Genomic DNA, 20,397 nt, shown 5'->3' with positions numbered 1-20,397 from the left:
TTTTCCTTTATAAAGAGTGCTAATTGAGGACCTAAATGTCCTAGCCCATATTACTGACCAGAGTGCGTCTGAAAGGGGGCGTCCAACCCATCCCTCCCATCTCTTCATGTATGAATGCCTCAGTGGCTCCAGTGAGTCCCCGATTTATCAGAATGTTATAAATGGCCGAGATCAGTCCCCTGGTGGTGGTCCTGCCAGAACAAAGGGTTTCAAATGCTGTGGAACGACGCACCCCCACCTGTCCCATAATGTCTGTGAAAAAATGTGATATCTGTTGATATGAGGAATATAGATGGAGGGGTAGGTTGTATTGATATCGTAAATCCGAGAATGGCTTAAATTTCAGCGTAACCGGGTTAACCACGTCCCGAAAACAGTAGAGGCCCGCCTTCGCCCACTGCCCCGTCACCCCCGGATTCATGCCCTTTGTCAAGTGTGGTGTGAGCAAGAAAGGGGTCAACAAGGAAGACTGTGAGGCCAGCTGGAACTTCATTCTACACTGTCGCCACACCTCTCTTGTAAATGCCATCGGGCCCAGGAGGTCTCTGGAGGGGGTTTCACTAGGGCGTCTCCATATTAGCGAGCTAGGGTGGAAAGGTGTCATCCAAAGCTTCTCTATCTCCGTCCACCTGTTAAAAGCCGGCAGAGTCGTCCATGACGCCAGGCTGCGCAGCTGTTTGGCATAGTAATTAAGCTTAAGATTCGGACACGATAAGCCCCCCTTTGTACGTGGTGTATATAGTACTGAATCTGGGATGCGATGCCTTCCTGAGTGCCTTATAAATTGCAGGAGTTTTGATTGGACTTTTTTCAATACCCCCAGGGGAATCCGCACCGGGAGTGTTTCAAACAGATACAGAAATTTAGGGACAACCGACATTTTAATTGTAGCAATTTTACCCAAAAAAGAGATCTGTAATGATGACCATTTTTTCAGACTATTTTCCACTTCGCGTATCAGGGGCGGGAAATTGGCTTGGTATAATGTTTTATAACTGGGGGTTATTTTGACTCCTAAATATCGTAGGGAATCTGAACGCCAGGAGTACTTAAAATTTTGTTTGAGGGTCTGTAGTTTAGTTTCTGGGATGTTGAGCGGCAAGGCCTCTGTTTTGTCGGAGTTAAGTTTATAACCCGAGAGTCTAGCATATTGAGTAAGTACTGCGTGTAAGTTTGGTAGGGAAATGACTGGATTAGTCAGGGACAACAGGACGTCGTCTGCAAATAGGGCCACTTTAAAGGATTTATCCCGCACCTTGACCCCCATAATGTCCGGATTGAGTCGAATATGTGCTGCCAGTGGTTCAATGCTTAGGACATATAGCAAAGGGGACAGAGGACAGCCCTGCCTAGTTCCATTTCGGATGGGCAGGGGATTAGAGTGCGCATGAGGGAGGCGAATTGTCGCCGCAGGGAGAGAATACAAGCCCCGCAGTGCTGAGAGAAATGGTCCCGACAAGCCGAAGTGGCCCAACACCGAAAACATGAAGGACCAATCCAGCCTATCGAAAGCCTTCTCCGCGTCTAGTCCCAGAAGAAGTGCCTCCACTCCCTCCCTATTTACCACCTCCACCAGATCTAAGATCCTTCGGGTGTTGTCCCCCGCCTGTCTATAGCGAACGAAACCTACTTGGTCCTTTATGGACCAGCTGTGGAAGCCAATTATTTAGGCGGTCCGCCAACAGTTTAGTGAATATTTTGAGATCAGAGTTTAAGAGGCTGATAGGGCGATAGCTCGCACATTCCATGGGGTCCCTACCCGCTTTAGGGATGACAGTTATGTAAGAGTGTAAAAAAGTATTTGGGATGTCCTCACCCTTCATAAAAAGGTTGAAAAGATGTGTCAAATGAGGTGACAGTTCTCCCAGGAAGGTTTTATAATATAGGTAAGTAAACCCATCCGGTCCCGGAGCTTTGTGGTTTGGGAGGTCTTTAATGGTCTGATGGACCTCATCCGGGACTATTTCTCGGTTAAGATCCTCCAGAGCCTCCTGGGACAGTTTTGGAAGGTGACAGTCAGAACAACAATATTGAATGATTATTTGACTATCTGGGTGGGACATTGATAATGACGGAGGGATAGAGTACAAGGATGTATAGTATGCGTGGAAAAGTTGTGCGATTTTTGTGGGATCATAATGAGGGGTGCCCAAAGTATCCTTTATGGCGCAGGGGGTGGAAGTTATCGTCTGGTCCCGAAGCCTTCTGGCCAGCATCGTATGTGGTTTATTGCCATACTCATAATACTTCTGGCGTGAGTAACGTAGGAGCTTTTCTATTTTCCCGTGTGATATCTCTTTTAATTTAGTTCTAAGGTCTATTACCGCTTTCAGGCGCGTCCTAGAGGATTGGGTGCGAAGGCGTTCCTCCGCTGCTCGGAGGTCTATTTCACATTGACGATAAAGTTGCTGTGAGTCCTTTTTGAGCTTGGAAGAAATGGCAATGCACTCCCCTCTAATAACTGCCTTGTGGGCTTCCTATATCACTGTGAAAGACGGAGGGGTCTGAGAATTCTCCTCAAAGTAATTCTGTATGGCCTTACGGATAGATTCTCGAGAAGCAGGGTTGGCGAGTAGGGATTCATTTAGTCTCCAGTGGGTTCTTTTTGAGGGAACATTTGTTAAATTAAGGTGTAGTAGTAAAGGGGCATGATCTGACCACGTGATACTGCCAATTTGTGCTTGTCAGAGTGTTCTAAGAGTGAGAACATTACCAAAGAAATAATCGCTTCGGCTATGGGAATTATGAGGGTGTGAGAAGGTGTATTGTCTTGCTGTTGGATTATCAATTCTCCACAGATCAAATAGTTGATATTTATGGATCAATTTGCGAAATCCCGTAGACAGATTAGATGACTTACATGGGCTTGTGGAGTGTGAAGGTGCTAGCATTTTATCAGCTCTGTGTGAGAACACCATATTAAAGTCCCCCCCTATAATGTGAATGACCCCCCGGTCTGACGGGAGGCGTGAAAGGACCGAAGAAACAAATCTAATCTGATTAGAGTTTGGGGCATAGAGGTTACATAGGATTAATTTCATCCCATTCAGCGTGCCCTGAATGATCAGGTACCGACCTGAGGGATCTGCTTCCCACTTACTCACTTGAAGCGGGCAAGTGCGAGAAATTAGTATAGCCACCCCAGCTTTCTTTTTTGTGTTTGTAGCCGAAAAGGATTGAGGAAACCAATGGCGGGCAAAGTTAAAAGAGCTTTTTTCCGTAAAGTGTGTCTCTTGCAGAAACCCCACATCCGCCAGTGATTTTCGCATCTCCTGGAGAACCAGCCTCCTTTTAACATCGGAATTCAACCCCTTCATGTTAAGGCTCATCAACGTAGCCATCCCGGTGTCTTAATGTAAGCTAGTGTAAGGACTAGTGTTTGAGACTGTCGCTTGATGTGTATGGTAGATATACTCCCTGGACCCTTCTGAAACCTAGCGTCTCTACTATAGTAAGTTGCATACCTGTGAGTACAACCAGAACAATAAAGAATAAACCAAAACATATCTATGTTCTACCAAAAAATAGAAACTCTTCAATTATACAATAAGGGTATGGAATCAACCCCGACCGTCCACTACCCCACCAGCAGAGTCGACTTACTTTTATACAAAGTTAAGGGTATTTCACTATATATAACCTGCACTATAAACCAAAGTGCGAATCAATTGGTACGACTCTGCCGAAGGGTGAGTGGCGGAACCTCACAAACCGGACTGGGGATCCAAACCCCTCCCCGCCCGGGATTTTTCTTAAGAGAGAGAAAGTCCCAGGAAAAAGGGAAGCAATATAGGCAGACCAGTCGACCCCCCTGGAATTCCCATATGAGATCAAAAAATGACTGTTTTTTCCCGTGATTTTACAATCAGGTAGGTCCTTCCGCTCTTGTGCCTCTAGGTCGCCGTTTACGGGCTGCTGTGGCTGGCTGCCAGGTCTGAGGAAGCTGCTGTATCTGTTGGGGCAGGGTCCAATCTGGGAGATCCGGGACAGAGGTCAAATGCCCGGCAAAAGGACTCCAAGTCTGCAGGGGTCCGAAGGTTGGCCGACGTCTCCCCTCGCCGAGCAGATAGGCTGAACAGGAACCCCCATCTATAGAGGATATTATTGGCCTTTAGGGATGACAGTAATGGGCGGAGGGCCCTCCGCTGCTGTAGTGTCAACCATGAGAGATCCTGAAACAGTTGAATCTTAGCATCTTGGTACATCGCTTGTTTTGGCGGTCGTGCTCTGAACATTATTTCCTCTTTAAGTTGGAAGTCCACGATATGACAAATAATGTCTCTCGGGTTTCCTGTCAAATTTTTGGGGCACAAAGCCCTGTGTGCTCTGTCCATAGGAATTGGACTATCAGGAGGACGCTGGAGGAGGGAGTTAAATATGGTCTGCAGAATTTTTGTAACGTCCTCCTTTATTTGGGACTCAGGAACACCTCTGACCCTTATATTGTGGCGCCTGCCTCTGTTATCCAGATCTTCAATATGACGTTGTAACTCTCTTATGGCGTCGGCTTGGGAGGAGGTATGGGACTGGAGGTGGCGAATGGTTGCTCTAGCATCATTGTGGTCGGTCTCCAGCTGATTTATTCTTTTGGAGATAGCGGCGGTCCGACGGGATGTAGTCTATTTCAGACCTGCAGGTGTCTTTTACTTCAGAAATAAGTTCTTGGAAGTCCTTTTTTGTAGGAAGCTGACGGACAAATTCCCACCAATCCGCTGGGGGACATGGAGGCTGTGTGGGTGCAGCAATCAGGGTCCCCGAAGCTCCCTTCCTGGAAGCTTCTCTAGCAGGCGAGCTCAGGGGGGTCCTGGAGGTCCCTTTAAGCTGTGCCACAAGGGCTGGGCTCCCTGACCCTGTATTTCCAGATACGGTCTGGCTTCTTTGGGGCCTGGGAGTGAGAGATTCATTTTGCAAGATTGGTGGTCCCAGTGGGGAGGACAGGGGGCCATCTTTAAGAGATTCAGGGTCATCCCACACAGGCTGGGGAACTATAGCAGGCAGAAGGGCCTCACTCCTGGCCTCTCGAGCCTCTGTCTGTGCCTCTCCCCAGGCCCCCCCACCACCATCCTCCATCCTACAGTCGGGGCTCCCCCACTCCCCACTCCCGCCGTACCAGGCCATGGCACCGGACTCCCCCTGCAGGTGTTCTACAGGAGCCGACAGGCTCCAACCGCCGCCGCTCTCCAGTATCTCCAGAGGGGGGAGGGGCGGCATCTCCACCACCTCCGTGTGGCCACCGGAGCTCGTGTCTAGGGAGAGCATGTACCTCCTGTCCGGCCCCGCAGTCTCCTGGCTCACGCTCCCGGCTGGCTCGCTGCAGTCCCGTTCCCGCCCGCAGGCAGGTGAGTCACCTCGCGTCTTCGCCGCCGTCATCTTGACCGCGAGGCTGGCTCCCCCTCTGCCGGCGTCCGCGGGATCTCCGGCTCTTCCTCCATCTGTGCCGTCGGATTCTTCGGGCTCTTCACCCCTCCCTCCGTCTGCAACGTGGCCCGGCTCTCCCCGACCGCTGCCTCCCACACCTCCTGGTGCTGCCGCCGTCTGTGTAAGCAGATGATGTGGCGCTCCAGCCATCCGGGCGTCGTCCTTGTCCTGCTCCCCTGGCAGCTCTTTCGTTAAGAAGGAGTCCATAGTAAGCGGTGCTGGGGCTCCTGGGTCTCTGGTGGTCTTAGGGGGCTTCTTTTTCCCCATCCTGGGCACTCTAAGCTTATATAAATGGGCTTATTTTTCACCCGGGGTGAGGAGCTCAACCCTCAGGCGTCCTACTCCATGAAGCTCCGGCCATGAGTAATTTTTTTAATCATTAGGTGGGGCAGCCATTATACTGTTTTGATCTGTGTAGGGGCCAAAATATAGTTTGCTGGGCTGTATGAGGGGGACATTATAGTATTTTGTATGTCTATGTGAAGCGCATTATACTGTGTGTGAGCCATTATAAAATGTGGTGGGTTGTGTCGGGGCTATCATACTGTGTTGATGAAACTGTACTTTGTGGGTTGTTGAAAATAGAGGTTCACGAAACTTTGCGTCATCTTTTCAGAGTAGCTACTGAAAAAACTCGTTCTATCGGTCAGTGTAGGGGTAAACAGCCCTCTTTTCAGAGTATCAGAGGCTATTGTTGGGCAGAACCAGGCCCTGGATTCCGGATGTGTGATCAGGATCAGGCACTTGTGAAATTAAAAATTAATAGTAACGTAAAAAAAAAAAAAGCGCTTCATATTGACCGAGGCTCCGTTGCAGCTGTACACTGCTCCCGTGGCTTCTCCTTCACTTGCTGGGCCGCTAATTACTGCTCATTCATATGCACTGCTTTCCCCGTCCTCCGGCTGTCCTGTCTCCTGTGATTGGTTGCAGTCAGACGCACCCTTAGCGTATGTGACAGCATCTGCCTACAACCAATCACGGGCGCCAAGACGGTTGATGAGCGGGAAAGCAATTCAACTCTGCGGATCATTATTGTGGTATAAAACGCATAAAATTTTTCACTGTGTTTTTCTCCCATATTAGGACACCAAGAACAGAAAAAGCATATGGCTACAGTATGCAGCCCCCAGCCGTGCGCTTATCTTGGCTGTGTATCCCAATAAGAGGAACTGCATGCGGCTTTTTTTCTTGATTTACAAAAATAATTTAAAAATAAACGAAATTCAGTTCCCCCAAATTTTGGTACCCAGGCATGATAAACCACAAAAGCTGGGGGCTGGTATTGTCAGGCTGGGGAGACCCCTATTTATTGAGCCGTCCCGTGCCTAAAAATAGCAGCCTGCAGCCACTCAGGATTGTCACATCCATTAGATGTGACAATCCCAGCACTTTACCTGGCTCTTCCTGGTTGCTCTGGGGCGGTGGCAATCAGGCTAATATGAAGTTAATCACAGCCCACAGCTGCCTCTAAGCCAGATATTAATCGTCAGGGTCTATGAGACCCCCCCCCCCCCCCCCCTTAGTAATCTGTAAGTGACAGTAAATAAACACATACACCAAGAAAAAACAGTTTTTTGTAATTAAATACATCACCCTCATAAGCCTCTTGATTAGGCTACATTCACAGGACTGCCCCGTTTTTGCGGTCTGCAAAAAAATGGTCATGTTTTTTCACGGATGCAACTGTGTGGCTTCCGTTCTGTATATGGTCCGTGTGTCATCTGCGTACCTTCCTATTTTTTTCATACTGCAAAAAAACGGAAGCAGCTAGATAGAGGGATAGATAGATACAGATAGATACAGATAGCTAGAGGGATGGATGAATGAATCAAGGGATAGAGGGATAGATAATAGATGAGAAAGACCAATATAATGTCCTACCCCCCCCCCCCCCCCGCATAGTCTAAGCTGGCACCCTTTAGTGCCTTTCATGTGGCACTAAAGGGTGCTTAGCCTTGTATTTAGCCAATAAATAAATAATTAAAAAAAAGACGTGAGATCCCCCCTATCTTTTGTAGCCAGCTAGGGTAAAGCAGACGGCTGCAGCCTGCAGACCACAGCTGGCAGCTTCACCTTGGCTGGTAATCCAAAACAGAGGGCAGCCCACGCTATTTAAAATTTAAATAAATAGTTTAAAACAAAAAACGTGGGGTCCCCCCCAAATTGCATCACCAGCCAAGGTAAAGCGGACAGCTGTGGTCTGGTATTCTCAGACTAGGGAGGTCCACCGTTATTGGACACTTCCCAGCCTAAAAATAGCCGGCTACAGCTGCCCCAGAAGTGGCGCATCCATTAGATGCGCCAATCCTGGTGCTTCGCCCCAGCTCATCCCGCGCCCTGGTGCGTTGGCAAACGGGGTAATATATGGGGTTGATGCCAGATGTGTAATGTCACCTGGCATCAAGCCCTGGGGTTGGTGAGGTCAGGCGTCTATCAGATACCCGACATCACCAACCCAGTCAGTAAGAAATAAAAAATAGACAACAAAAAAAGTTTTATTTGAAAAAACACTCCCCACATTCCCTCTTTCAACAATTTATTGACAAGAACAATCCAATCCGGGTCCGGCGTAATCCAATAAGGGGGTCGCACGGCGATCCATACCATAGTCAATGAGACTCCCAGTCAATGAAGAACAAAATGATCCCCATTGGCTGGGAGAGCCGTGCAGTGACCGAGCTAACATCAATAGGTCAGCCCAGGTCACTGCAGGGGATGCCGAGCGCTGCCATCAGGAGGTTAGATGAGATCATTACCTGCAGTAACGATCTCCTGCTCTCCTGACGTCAGCGCTGTCACTGACTTCTATGCCTGCCGCGTTCTACACAGTATCGCGAGAGCCCGTGACGTCACTGCTAGTGACAGTCTCGGGCCGCCCGCGAGACGGGCAGAGAAGGCAGTGACCGCGGTGACGTCAGGAGGCAGGAGATCGTCACAGCAGGTAATTATCTCATCTAATCTAACCTGCAGCTACATGTGCAGAGAGCAGGGAGCCGCGCACACTGAGCACTGGCTCCCTGCCCTCCTAGCTACAGTACACATCGGGTTAATTAACCCGATGTGTACTGCAGCTACATGTCACCGTGCAGAGAGCAGGGGTTCCGCGCACACTACTTAGCGCTGGCTCCCTGCTCTCCTAGCTACAGTACACATCGGGTTAATCCGATGTGTACTGCAGCTACATGTCACAGTGCAGAGAGCAGGGAGCCGCGCACACTGCTTAGCGCTGGCTCCTTGCTCTCCTAGCTACAGTACACATCGGGTTAATTACACATTACACGATGTGTACTGCAGCTAGATGTGCAGACAGCAGGAGCCGGCGCTGGCAGCGTGAGAGCGGCGGAGGCTGGTAACGAAGGTAAATATCGGGTAACCACCTTGGTTACCCGATGTGTACCTTGGTTACAGCTTACCGCAGCTGCCAGCTCCTGCTCCCTGCTCGCTTCATTTCGTCGCTCTCTCGCTGTCACACACAGCGATCTGTGTGTCACAGCGGGAGAGCGACGACCAAAAAATGAAGCTGGACATTCAGCAACGAGCGGCGACCTCACAGCAGGGGCCAGCTTGTTGCTGGATGTTACAGAAAATGGTGACGTAGCAGCGACGTCGTTGTCGCTGTGTGTGATACAACCTTTAGCAGTCAGTGTCCCACTCCCTACTAGCCACGCGGCGTGAGAAGTGCGGGCATCCGCGGGGCTGGCGCGGGACACAGACTGATGCACATACACAGATGACCCATGATGACACAGACAGCGCGCACGGGGGGGTGGTAACGGGGGGGGGGAACAGTTCCCAGGGCGTCAGGCAGTAAACGTGATAAAACGCTGGGGACACAACGCTGACAGTGTATCTGACAGCAAGTGTTCCTTGTCTTATTGAACTGGACACTGACTCGGCTGGCATTCAGGTCGCACGTAGCTGGGCACAGGAGGCGGGGGAGGGAGGCTAAGGAGTGTGTGGGAGGTTGTGGGCAGAGTACGGGGTGCAGGGGAATGTGTGGGAGGGTGCAGGGAACGGGGGCGGTTACTCCACGCACTGTACAGCCCAGCAGGGAGGCGACATGCTGTTCCAGATTTGCATGTCAACATGGCCCTGCCCATGTAGACATGAAATGACCGGAAGCAGCAAAATCGCGGCAGGAGCGGTCACATGACCACTCTGAGCCGGGGGAGAGGGGCTGACAGCAGGGCAGATAAGTGGTCTCTATCTGCTTACCTGCCCCAATGTAGCCCAATAGTGTAATAATGAAAAAAAGTCAAAAGAAACCGGATAACCCCTTTAACTGAGAAAAGTGAAGCTCAAATAGTGTAAAATGTCTTCCAATTACCCATGCATGAAACAAGTCGTATATCACCAAATTCTTCTATATAAAAAAAAAATCTATATTGTTAAAATAAAAAGAGCCAGCCTGAAACTGGTGATATCTAGAAAAGGTCGCCCTTTAATGCATGTGCAGAAGGCCAGCTCCCTGCCCTCTTCCAAGTGTAAAAGACTGAGGGGGGCAGACCGCTTTAAAAAAGACCTGATTTCAATCGACTGCGGCCAATACAGTCAGCCGGACATTCATTATGGAGCGGGGGAGACTACGTATAGTGAGGAAAAGATGTATTTGATACACTGCTGATTTTGTTTTCACATATACAAAGAATACAAAGAGGGCTTTCATTTTTATCGTACACTTCAACTGTGACAGACAGAATCGCCCCCCAAAACAGTCCAGACAATCACATCATATGAGTTTTTTAAATAATTTTCATTTTATTGCATGAAATAAGTTTTTAATACAATATAAAACCAGAACTTAATATTTGGTACAGAAACCTTTTTATTTGCAGTTACAGGTTAGATGCTTCCTGTATTTCTTGGCCAAGTTTGCACACACTGCAGCAGGGATTTTGGCCCACTCCTCCATACAGATCTTCCCCAGATCTTTCATGTTTTGGGGTTGTTGCTGGGCAACATTGCGCTTCAGCTCCCTTCAAAGATAGATATATATATATATTTTGTATATTATATTATATTATTATAAAAAAAAATATTATTAGGTTCAGGTCTGGACCCACTCAAAGACCTTTGTTTCGGGTCATAGTCATGGTGGAAGACCTATTCTTGGCCCATCTTTAATGCTCTTTCTGAGGGAGGGAGGTTGTTGGATAGGGTTGTGAATCACAAGATTTTGCCCATCTTCCCTTCAGTACGGCGCAGTTGTACTGTCCCCTTTGCAGGAAAGCACTCCCAAAGTATGTTTCCACCCCCATGCTTCAGTTGGGACACTGTTCTTGGGTTTGTACTCTTCTTTCTAAGGCTGCTTTCACACTACGTTTTTTTTAACATCCGTCATGAACTTTTTTTAACGCAAAAACGGGTCCAGTGCAAATGCGTTTTTCATTTCAATGCATTTGCAATGGACTCGCATCAACATGCGTTCACATGCATTTGCGTGCGTTATAGTGAGGATCCAGCGACTTGCAGTTTTTTAACTTTTTTCAAAAACGCTACTTGTAGCGTTTTTGAGCTGCATCCAAATACTGCAGATTGCTGGATCCTGACTAAACAGCATGTGAACGCTGGCATGCTGATAGACAGGATCCTGCTTGCTCTACTGAGCATGCCCAGAAACCAGCCTGGGTGATCAGTCTCTCTCTCTCTCTCCCTTTCTCTCCACCTCCCTCTCTCTCCACCTCCCCTCCCTCCCTCCCTCTCTCTCCCCCGCCTGAGAGCTGCAGACGCTCGTAACCAAGGTACACATCGGGTAACTGCGGTCTTAGTTACCCGATGTTTATCTTGGTTACGTGTGCAGGGAACTGGCTCCTAGCAGCTGCAGATGCTCGTAACCAATGTAAACATCGGGTATCCAAGCAAGTTACCCAATGTTTACCTTGGTTACGAGCCTCCACAGCTGTTAGATGTCGGCTCCCAGTCTTTCACGTTCAGTTCCCCTCACTCCCGATCACATGATTCCAATAAACTTAGTGACAGGATCCTGCAAAATAATACATGCGTTTGCATGCGTTTTTTTGCTGTAAAAGCAGGATCCGCTTTTGCAGCAAAAAAAGTTCATGATGCATGTTAAAAAAACGTAGTGTGAAAGCAGCCTTACTCCAAACACTGCAAATGCAGTTGATACAAAAAGTTCTATTTTGGTCTCATCTGACCATATGACAGTCTCCCATGCCTTCGCTGGTTCATTCAGATGATCATGGGCGAAGTTCAAATGGTCCTGGACATGTGCTGGTATGAGCAGGGGTATCTTGGGTGCCCTGTAGGATTATAATCCATAACCTCATAGTGTGTTACTAACTGTAGAGTGTTGAGACTGTGCTCCCAGCTCTCTCCAGGTCATTGACCAGGTCCTCCCATGTAGTTCTAAGCTGATTCCTGACCTTTCTCAGAATCATTCTTACCCCAAGATGCATGATCTTGCATGGAGTCCTCAACCAGGTAAGATTGACAGTCATCTTGTGTTTCTTCCATTTTCTAATAATTGTGCCAACAGTTTTTGCCTTCTCACCAAGCTTCTTGCCTATTGTCCCGTAGCCCATCCCAGCTTGTGCAGGTCTACAATTTTATCCCCGGTGTCCTTTAACAGCTCCTTGATCTTGGCCATGGTGGAGAAGTTGGAGTGTGATTGTGTGTGGACATGTGTTTTATACATGTAACAGGTGCAATTTATACAGGTAATGAGTGCAGAGAAGGAGGGCTTCTTTAATGAAAAAATAACAGATCTGTGAGAGCCAGAGTTCTTGCTGGTTGGTAGGAAATCCAATACTTATTTCATGCAATAAAATGCAAATTACCATTTGAAAATTTAAAGGGATGAAAAAATGCACATTTGGTATCGCCGCGTTCAGAAATGCCTGATCTATCAAAATATAAAATCCATTAATCTGATCGGTTAACGGTGTAGCCGCAAAAAAATTCCTAAAGCTAAAATTAAATTTTATGGTGATTACAAATCTTGCACTAAAAGCAATAACAGGCGATCAAAATGTAGTATCTGCGCAACAGTGGTACCCTTAAAAACGTCAGCGCAAGATGCAGAAAATAAGCAATTACTGAGCACCAGATCCTAAAAAATAAAAACGCTACGGGTTGCGGAAAATGGCGCAAAAAGTGCGCCACTTTTTTTTGGTCAAGCTTCAGAATTTATTTTTTTTCTCACATAAAAGTAAACATATACATGTTTAGTGTTTACAAACTAGTACTGAGCTGAGGCATCACACCAACACATCAGTTGTACCATATAGTGAACACTGAATAAAATATCCCAAAACAATCGTGCAATCTCACTTTTTTTGCAATATTTCCACACTTGGAATTTTTTTGCCGTTTTCCAGTACACTATATAGTAAAGCTCATGATTTCATTTAAAAGTACAATTCTTCCCGCAAAAGACAAGCCCTCATATGGCAATTGACTGAAAAATAAAAAAGTTACCGCTCTGAAGAAGGGGAGCAAAAAACAAAAATGGAAAATTACCCAGGGGTGACTGGTTTAAGATAGATTCACAAAGACCTTTTATACCTAATGACATAATTCTTCTTCTTTTTTTTTCTGGATGTTTTTTAGATGAATAATAAAGTATTACTTTTGTTGGGCCTATGCTTCTATTATTTGTAAGTTGTGTTTTGTTGTGGTTTTGATAAACTTGTCTATAGGTAATAGTTCTCCATTGTAGAAGCTCTGCCAGAAAATAAGACAAGTTAAGTTGTAGTGTCGAGAGAAAGAAAAAAAGTAAATCCAAGAAAAGAAAAGAAATTTCCCAAACAAAGATCAAATTGTTTCACTTCTTCGGCTTTATATAAAATTGCTAGTCTCAAACTCAAATTATCAGTTATGTCTCTGAGGCAATGTTTGTTCTTGAAAGCGTATCCACAACTACATTATTAATATCGCAAAGCTTTTTATCTAAAGGCATCTGTCAGCAGTTTTATGCTATGTAAGCTTGGCACAGCATAATGTAGGGTATAAAACACTAAATTCAGGTATGTCACTTATTTGGTAGTGTGTGGTTTCCACACAATGACTGTTATCACAGGAGCTTGTCACTGGCCTGGCTACAAGGACTGGTGAAGCAGTTCAACCCCACCACCTTTTCTGATTTTAAGCAGTTCATTGGCAATAGACAATGTACACAGAATGCTGTGATGTAGCAGAGCTCAGAAACCCAACTCCGCCCACATCTAAGAACTCTGTTACAACTGCTTCACCTAGTAAACGAACTGTTGTAATCAGGGTCACTTTTGCTACATGATGCTGTGCGCAAATGAGGTAGCAAATATCTGGTGACGCGTTCCCTTTTAGCCTTAAATGAGTTGTCTGCGTCTATCTTTATATTAACAAATGTGTTCGCGACATGATTTTGTGGCTCTTACTAAAATGTATAGTTCTGTCAGGTTCTCCTCTTGTACTTGTTAGGGTGCGCTCACACGACCCGCACGATTATCGGATCGTATCACCCGGCGCGGCCGCACTCTCTTCAAACAGGAGCATATCAGCTGCATGTATTTCTATGCAGCTGACATGCTCCTGTTTGAAGAGTGTGTGGCCGTGCCAGGTAATGCGATCCGATAATCGTGCGGGTCATACAGTCGTGTGAGTGCACCCTTAGTGTTTCTTTCCTCTGACTATATAAAGCAGGTGAAATAAGCATTGAATATACCAGGAATTTCCTAAGTAAATATATTTCTAAAGGTTCTATTGAGATGAATTTCTCAACAGATGACAGAAACATCCAATCGACTCGCGCACAGAAATTCTACCATAGATATCCATAAATTTAATAATTTGTAAAAATGAGAAATTACGCAGGGAAAAAGTATTGAACACATGAAGAAAGAGGGGTAAAAAGTCATGGAAATTCATGACACAAGCTGAAATCTATCAGTAATTAGAACTCCTGCCACTTATATCAGCTGTCTCTGTTGATAGCCTAGAAAAAGATGTCTCCTTTCCAAGGTACCATATAAACATATCATGTTAGGTAAAACCAGTGAGCTGTCTCAAGACTTTTACAACCTTATTGTTGCAAAACATACTGATTGCATTGGTTACAGAAGACTTTCTAATCTACTGAAGGTTCCAGTGAGCACTGTTGGCCACAATCCGGAGTTGGCAAGAACATTATTTCAACATAAATTGGCAGTGACCGGGAGTTCCCCATAAAATTTCAGACACACGAGTGAAACATTTTTTCAGAATAGTTGTCGAAGAGCTAAGGACCACCTGTGCAGAGCTACAGAAAGACCTAGAATCAGCAGGTACAAATGTTGAAAAGAAAACAATGTCACTCAACCTACATGGCCCGTGTACACGCTCACCAAGCAAAACTTTAATTGCTGAACAAAAAGTATGCTCAATCACGTTTAAAGCTTGCTCAACATTGACAGGCCTTTGTAATACTGGGTGAATATAGTCTCGTCAGAAGACCAAAATTGAACTCTTTGGATGCCATAATACACACCATGTTTGGAGCCAAAAGGCACTGCATATCACCCCAAATAATACCACCCCTATATTGATGTTTGAAGGTGAAACATCATGGTGTGTGGTTGTTTTTCAGCATACGTCATTGACAAACTACATGGTTGGACGAATGTACTAAGATTTTGGATAAAAACCTGCCATCTATCGTGATGATACTAGCCTTATACTAAAGCTCCAGAAGCAAGGACTAGGGGAAACTATATGCAACTGGGTAAGGAATTGGCTAAAAGATTGTAGTCATAAATGGTACATTCTCTAAATGGGCTATAGTCAGCAGTGGTGTGCCGCAGGGATCTGTGCTAGGACGGATTCTTTTTAATCTCTTTACTATCAATCCCATCCACAAGGTCATTAATAAAGTCAGTCTTTGCTGATGACACCAAACTATGTAGGATATTAAAAACTGACCTTGATAGTACAATATTACAAAAAGATCTGGATAAGATGTCAGTATGGGCAGATACTTTGCAAATGAGATTAATGTTGATAAATGTAAAGTAATGCACCTAGGATGGAGTAATCCTATAGCTGCGTATACATTAAATGGAAGTAACTCGGGACTACAGAACAGGAGAAGGACTTTGGTATTCTCATTACAAATAAGCTGAGCAGCAGCACTCAATGTCAGGCAGCAGCTGCTACAGCAAACAAGATTTTAGGGTGTATAAAAATAGAGATTAGATCCCGGGATCCCAACGTATTGTTACTCCTCTATAAATCCCTTGTAAGGCCACATCTGGAGTATGGGATCCAGTTTTGGGCTCCACATTTTAAAAAGGAGATTCAGAAGTTAGTCAGTTCAAAGGCAGCTAACTAGACTACTACAAGGAATGGAAGGCCTCCCATATGATGAGAGGTTGAAAAAGTTAGATATGTTTAGCTTAGAAAAAAGACGTCTCAGAGGAGATCTCATTTATATGTATAAATACATGTGGTCAATATAAAGGACTAACACATGACTTATTTCTTCCAAAGACAATACTAAGGACCAGGGGGCACTCACTGCGAGTGGAAGAAAAGCGATTCCGGCAGCTAAATAGGAAAGGGTTCTTTACAGTTACAGCAGTCAGACTGTGGAATGCCCTACCACAAGAGGTAGTAATGGCAGATACTATAACAGCTTTTAAAAAAGGGCTGGATGATTTCCTCAGTACGCACAACATTGTTGGTTATAAATGACTTAATGACCAAATGTAGAACTGGTGGAGGAAGGTTGAACTAGATGGACTAGGTCTTTTTTTCAACCTAAGTAACTATGTAACTAAATGAAGGTAGACAAAACAATGATCCCAAATACAGCCAAGGAAACTGTTGGTTTCTAAGAAAATAAAGGTGTTTGGCTGGGCCATTCTATCACCTGACCTGGATCCAATAGAAATTTTGTGGAAGGAACTAAAGCTCAGAGTTGGGCCCCTTTCAGACATCCATGTTTAACCTTCGTCAGGCTGCATAATTTTACAACGTTAACAGCGACCCCTTATCTCGGAAGGGAGTGGAGATATTTTATTGAAATTTGGCCAATATAATCTGGACCAAAACTGCAGAGATGTCACGAAATTTCAGCCCTCTACGGCTTTTGGAAAAAAAAATGTATTGCAATTTTAAAACTGAATAGTTACAATTGTACCTATTCAGCCGGACAAAGGTTAAACAGGTGCAAGCCACACGTACCGTTATGGGTGTCTGTGTGTCATGTGTGTGATGTCCATGTTTGCATACGTGTGACATCTGTGTGACTGGTACTGGTAAAAATGCATGATACTGATTGTTTGTTTTTTTTAACGTGTAAAAGATGGGTAAAGCCTGAAAAGCTATAGCTAGATATAGAAAAAAAGAGATCAGATACAACAGATAAAATAGAGTGAAAATAAGTAAGAGCAGATAGGATAGCTCAATAGATATAGAGATAGCTAGCTTGGCCAGCTGTTTTGCAGCATTTTATTTTTTTTTTTTATTTTGACGTGGGGTCCCCTCAGTTTTAATAAAATCAGCCAATGGGCAGCAGACCATTGGGGGCTGATATTATTAGGATGGGAAGGGCCATGGTTACTTGGCCCTTTCCAGCCTAACAATAGCAGCCCGCAGCTGCCTCCAGAAGTAGCACATCCATTAGATGCACCAATTCTGGTGCTGGACCCATCTCTTCCCGTTGCCCTTGTGCGGTAGCAATGGGGTTGTTGAGGGGTTGATGCTCCAGCTGTCAAAGTCCTGGTATTATTAATGGATGACATCTAGCAGACACCCCCATTACTAACCCAGTTGTTGAAAGGAGAATAAAGTTTTATTTGAACAAAAAACCCTACTCCAGCCCTCGTTCACCAATTTATTTATTTTTTTAAATAAAATGCAAAGGTCTGCCGTAATTCATGGTGAGGTTCCACGATGTTCCCGAAAAGCGAACCTGAAAAGACATTAAGGGAAAATGTATTCAATAAAAATAGGAGACACTCTTTTCCTATTTATTTCCCTGTCAAAGTCCTAATCCTGTCTGCCGTAATTCAATTAGGGCTGTCCCACGTCGATCCCGTACTGCTGGGGCATTCAATGGAGAGCCGAAGTTCCCCATTGATTGTGAAAACAGCCCTGCAGACACACACACACACACACACACACACACACACACACACACACACGCGCGCCCACACACCCTCACTCACACTGAGTGTGCTTCCCTGCGGTGATCTGGACCTCAAGGTTAGCACACGTCACCGCAGTGGCGCCCTTAGGAGTGTGCGTGCGACAGTGATGTCACGGGTTAATCGGAGTTCCTAATGAACTCTGATAAACCAGTGAAGTCACTGTCGCTATACCCGCTGTCTCATGGGGGTGTTGTCAGCAGGCCATCTGAGTTCCTTGGATAATACGATGACGTCACTGCACACAATGCTGGATACTCCCCTGTCCCCGACACTGTCCCATACAATGCTTCTGCTTCCAGATCCTCAGTGGGGTGCTCTCATTGGCATGAGCAATGTCACATCTCACTAAGGCGACTATATCCATCATGCAAATACAGAAGGGTCCCATGGCAGCTTTCCTATACGACTGAATGTCGACCAGACTATCCGACCACAGTATCTGGCTATTGGCATCTCCTGCCCCTTTGCCCCCTTCAACCGAATCACGGCATTTAGACTCTGAATGAAATCAGGCGTATAGATAAGCGAACCTTTTAGAAGTTCGGTTCGCCATGTACATTCAAACCTTAAAATTTTTTTAGGTTTTTGACCATGATTTTGATTCGCACCTCAATAGAAGTCAGTAATTTGTGTGTGTTTTTTTTTTTTGGCTCTTCAAACAGGCTGCCAGCCATACGCCAAACACTTCTGGAAGAAAGTGGGCTGATTTTTTTTTTTTTTTTTTTCTCGTGTGTGCACACTACATCTGATCATGCTGATTTTGCCCCTAGTGCGAGCCAATCAAACACTGAACGCGGCTTGCACAGGGCTGAGCATCACTCACACCCAAGCACAGCGCTGCTCGCTTAAAGGGAACCAAACATCAGGATTTTCGTGTATAAGGTGCAGCCAGTGCAGTACTGGCACTATCAGGCACAGTGTGTACATACCATCAGGGGGCAGCTCGGGTGTTTAGGCAGTGAAATCCAAGTTTATGAAGTTTAAAAATTCATCATGTTTTTGATTGACTTTTGCACTTCTCCTGATAATGTCCGGGCGGGTTATACACACAATTCCCACCCCACCCCCCCGCCTCCGCCTGTTCCTCCCTCTCTCTGGCTGTATGCAAATTTCTCTATTCAGTAAGACGGCGTCGGAGTTGGCCCCTCCGCATAGCGCTTATCTCCGGGGCCATGTTTTTGAAGTCCGCATTACCCAGTTTTGTGCCGGAGAGGGCGGCGCATGTGCCCTCGCTTCTTCAGATCTTGCTATGACCGCGGGAGCGCGCGCGCGCGCGGTCACAACTGGACTGGAGAACAGCTGATCTTACCCCGATTAGCTGCAGCTACAATATTATCTGCTGTAGCTAATAGGTAAGATCAGCTGTTCTCCAGTCCTGTTGTGACCGCGCGCACTCCCACGGTCACGAGATCTAGACTCTAGCTCTTCCAAGCATTCTCTTCAATGACTGTTTCTTCTGCTCTACCCTAATACAATGTCCCTAGAAGACGGTTTAATTTTGTTTTTCTTTTTATTGATGAAATCCAGACTGTCTAAGCAAGGGGTGATAATTCCAGTTCTTCAGTTCCAAATGTTACCATAGTTATCCGAATCTTTACCAGAAATGACCACTCTGTGCACCCTTTCCTGGACTTCCAAATGGTTCATCTGTGAAGGTTCAATATTTCACGGATCACTTAAAGCGTAACTGTTGTTTTTATTTCATCAGTAAGAGTACATATGATAATAAGCAACTTTGCAGTTTATCTTATCAAACAAGTTGCTTCTTTCTCTGCCAGAAGTGATCAGTAAAGATCATTAAAATTCTCAATTCTGAGGTAAAATCTGTATCCGGTGAAGACTTTCCCATTACTGAGATAGGAGATGGCGGCTGTTACTGATGAGGGGCGGAGCTCTGCCTGTAGCTCCTCCCTCCCGTTATCAATCTCATACCTGCGGTCTCCTATCTTTTCCACCATGGGGATGATTAAAGTGTCATCATTTAAAGTTGCAGTGGAGCCTGGGCCTAAATGTAGTGAGTAGAGTATGCAGCTGAGTAGGGACTGACAAGCCACAATGTTTACATCTTTTTGTTTGTGTCTTCAGAAGGAAATTGGGGAAGGAAATGCAGAAAAAAATCAAAAAGGAGATCCTTTCATCATGGAGATGAGCAATGGACATCCAGCTCCCCAAAGAAACGGAACTGCCGGCGGACTGTGGCGGCTTCTCTGGTAAACCTCCCAATTGGCCTGATTTCATTTTTCTTGTTACCAAGTGCTAGAATTGTTTTTAATCTGTGCATCAAAAGAATGTTAAAGGGATAATTCACTACTCCGCATAGTGGCCACACACTGAGAAAAGCCTTCTTTATCTGTTTTACATGGAATACCTTGTGTGTAGCACATTCTGCCTTTGGGCGGCAATATGGCGGTCTACTCATCCCCATCTTGTGACCCCCCCCCCCTCCCCCCCAGACTCTGTGACCTCTGAGATCCTGTGATGTCACATCAACTTCCAGCAGACGTGACATCACGAGGCCGGCCCCAGCCTCCGAGTGGCTGGGCTGTGGGCAGAGTGTCACTGCTCATCACAGCAGGCCTCATGCACACTCCTTCGCTGCTGGAGAAATGCTGTGCTGTGACAAGTGGTGACATGCCGCCCTCAGCCCAGTTACTTGGGGAGACTGGGGCCGGCCTCTGTGATGTTGGGTCAACTGGAAGTTGACGTGACCTTACCAGATCTCAGCATTCACGGAGCCCAGGGGTCACGTGATGGGGATGAGCGGACCACAATAGTTTCGCTCAGAGGCAGAATGTGCTACACAAGGTATTCGAGAAAAGCCTTCTTCATGAACTTTACATTGATGTGTTTCTAC

The 20,397-nt window shown here is 45.9% G+C and overlaps 1 protein-coding gene across 1 annotated transcript in view; it reads left to right on the top strand.

Annotated features, from left to right (window-relative positions):
- The window catches only part of NSD1 (nuclear receptor binding SET domain protein 1), a 284,356-nt gene that overhangs the window by 78,504 nt on the left and 185,455 nt on the right, over window positions 1–20,397 (top strand). Inside the window, 1 exon segment of the mRNA XM_075344528.1 lies at window positions 19,629–19,753. Within this exon segment, the coding sequence (XP_075200643.1) occupies window positions 19,629–19,753 (125 nt within the window).

This window comes from Anomaloglossus baeobatrachus, chromosome 4 (assembly GCF_048569485.1).
Source record: "Anomaloglossus baeobatrachus isolate aAnoBae1 chromosome 4, aAnoBae1.hap1, whole genome shotgun sequence".
Taxonomy (NCBI): Eukaryota; Metazoa; Chordata; class Amphibia; order Anura; family Aromobatidae; genus Anomaloglossus; species Anomaloglossus baeobatrachus.
The sequence above is the reverse complement of the archived record's forward strand: the minus strand, read 5'-3'. Positions and strand labels throughout refer to the sequence as shown.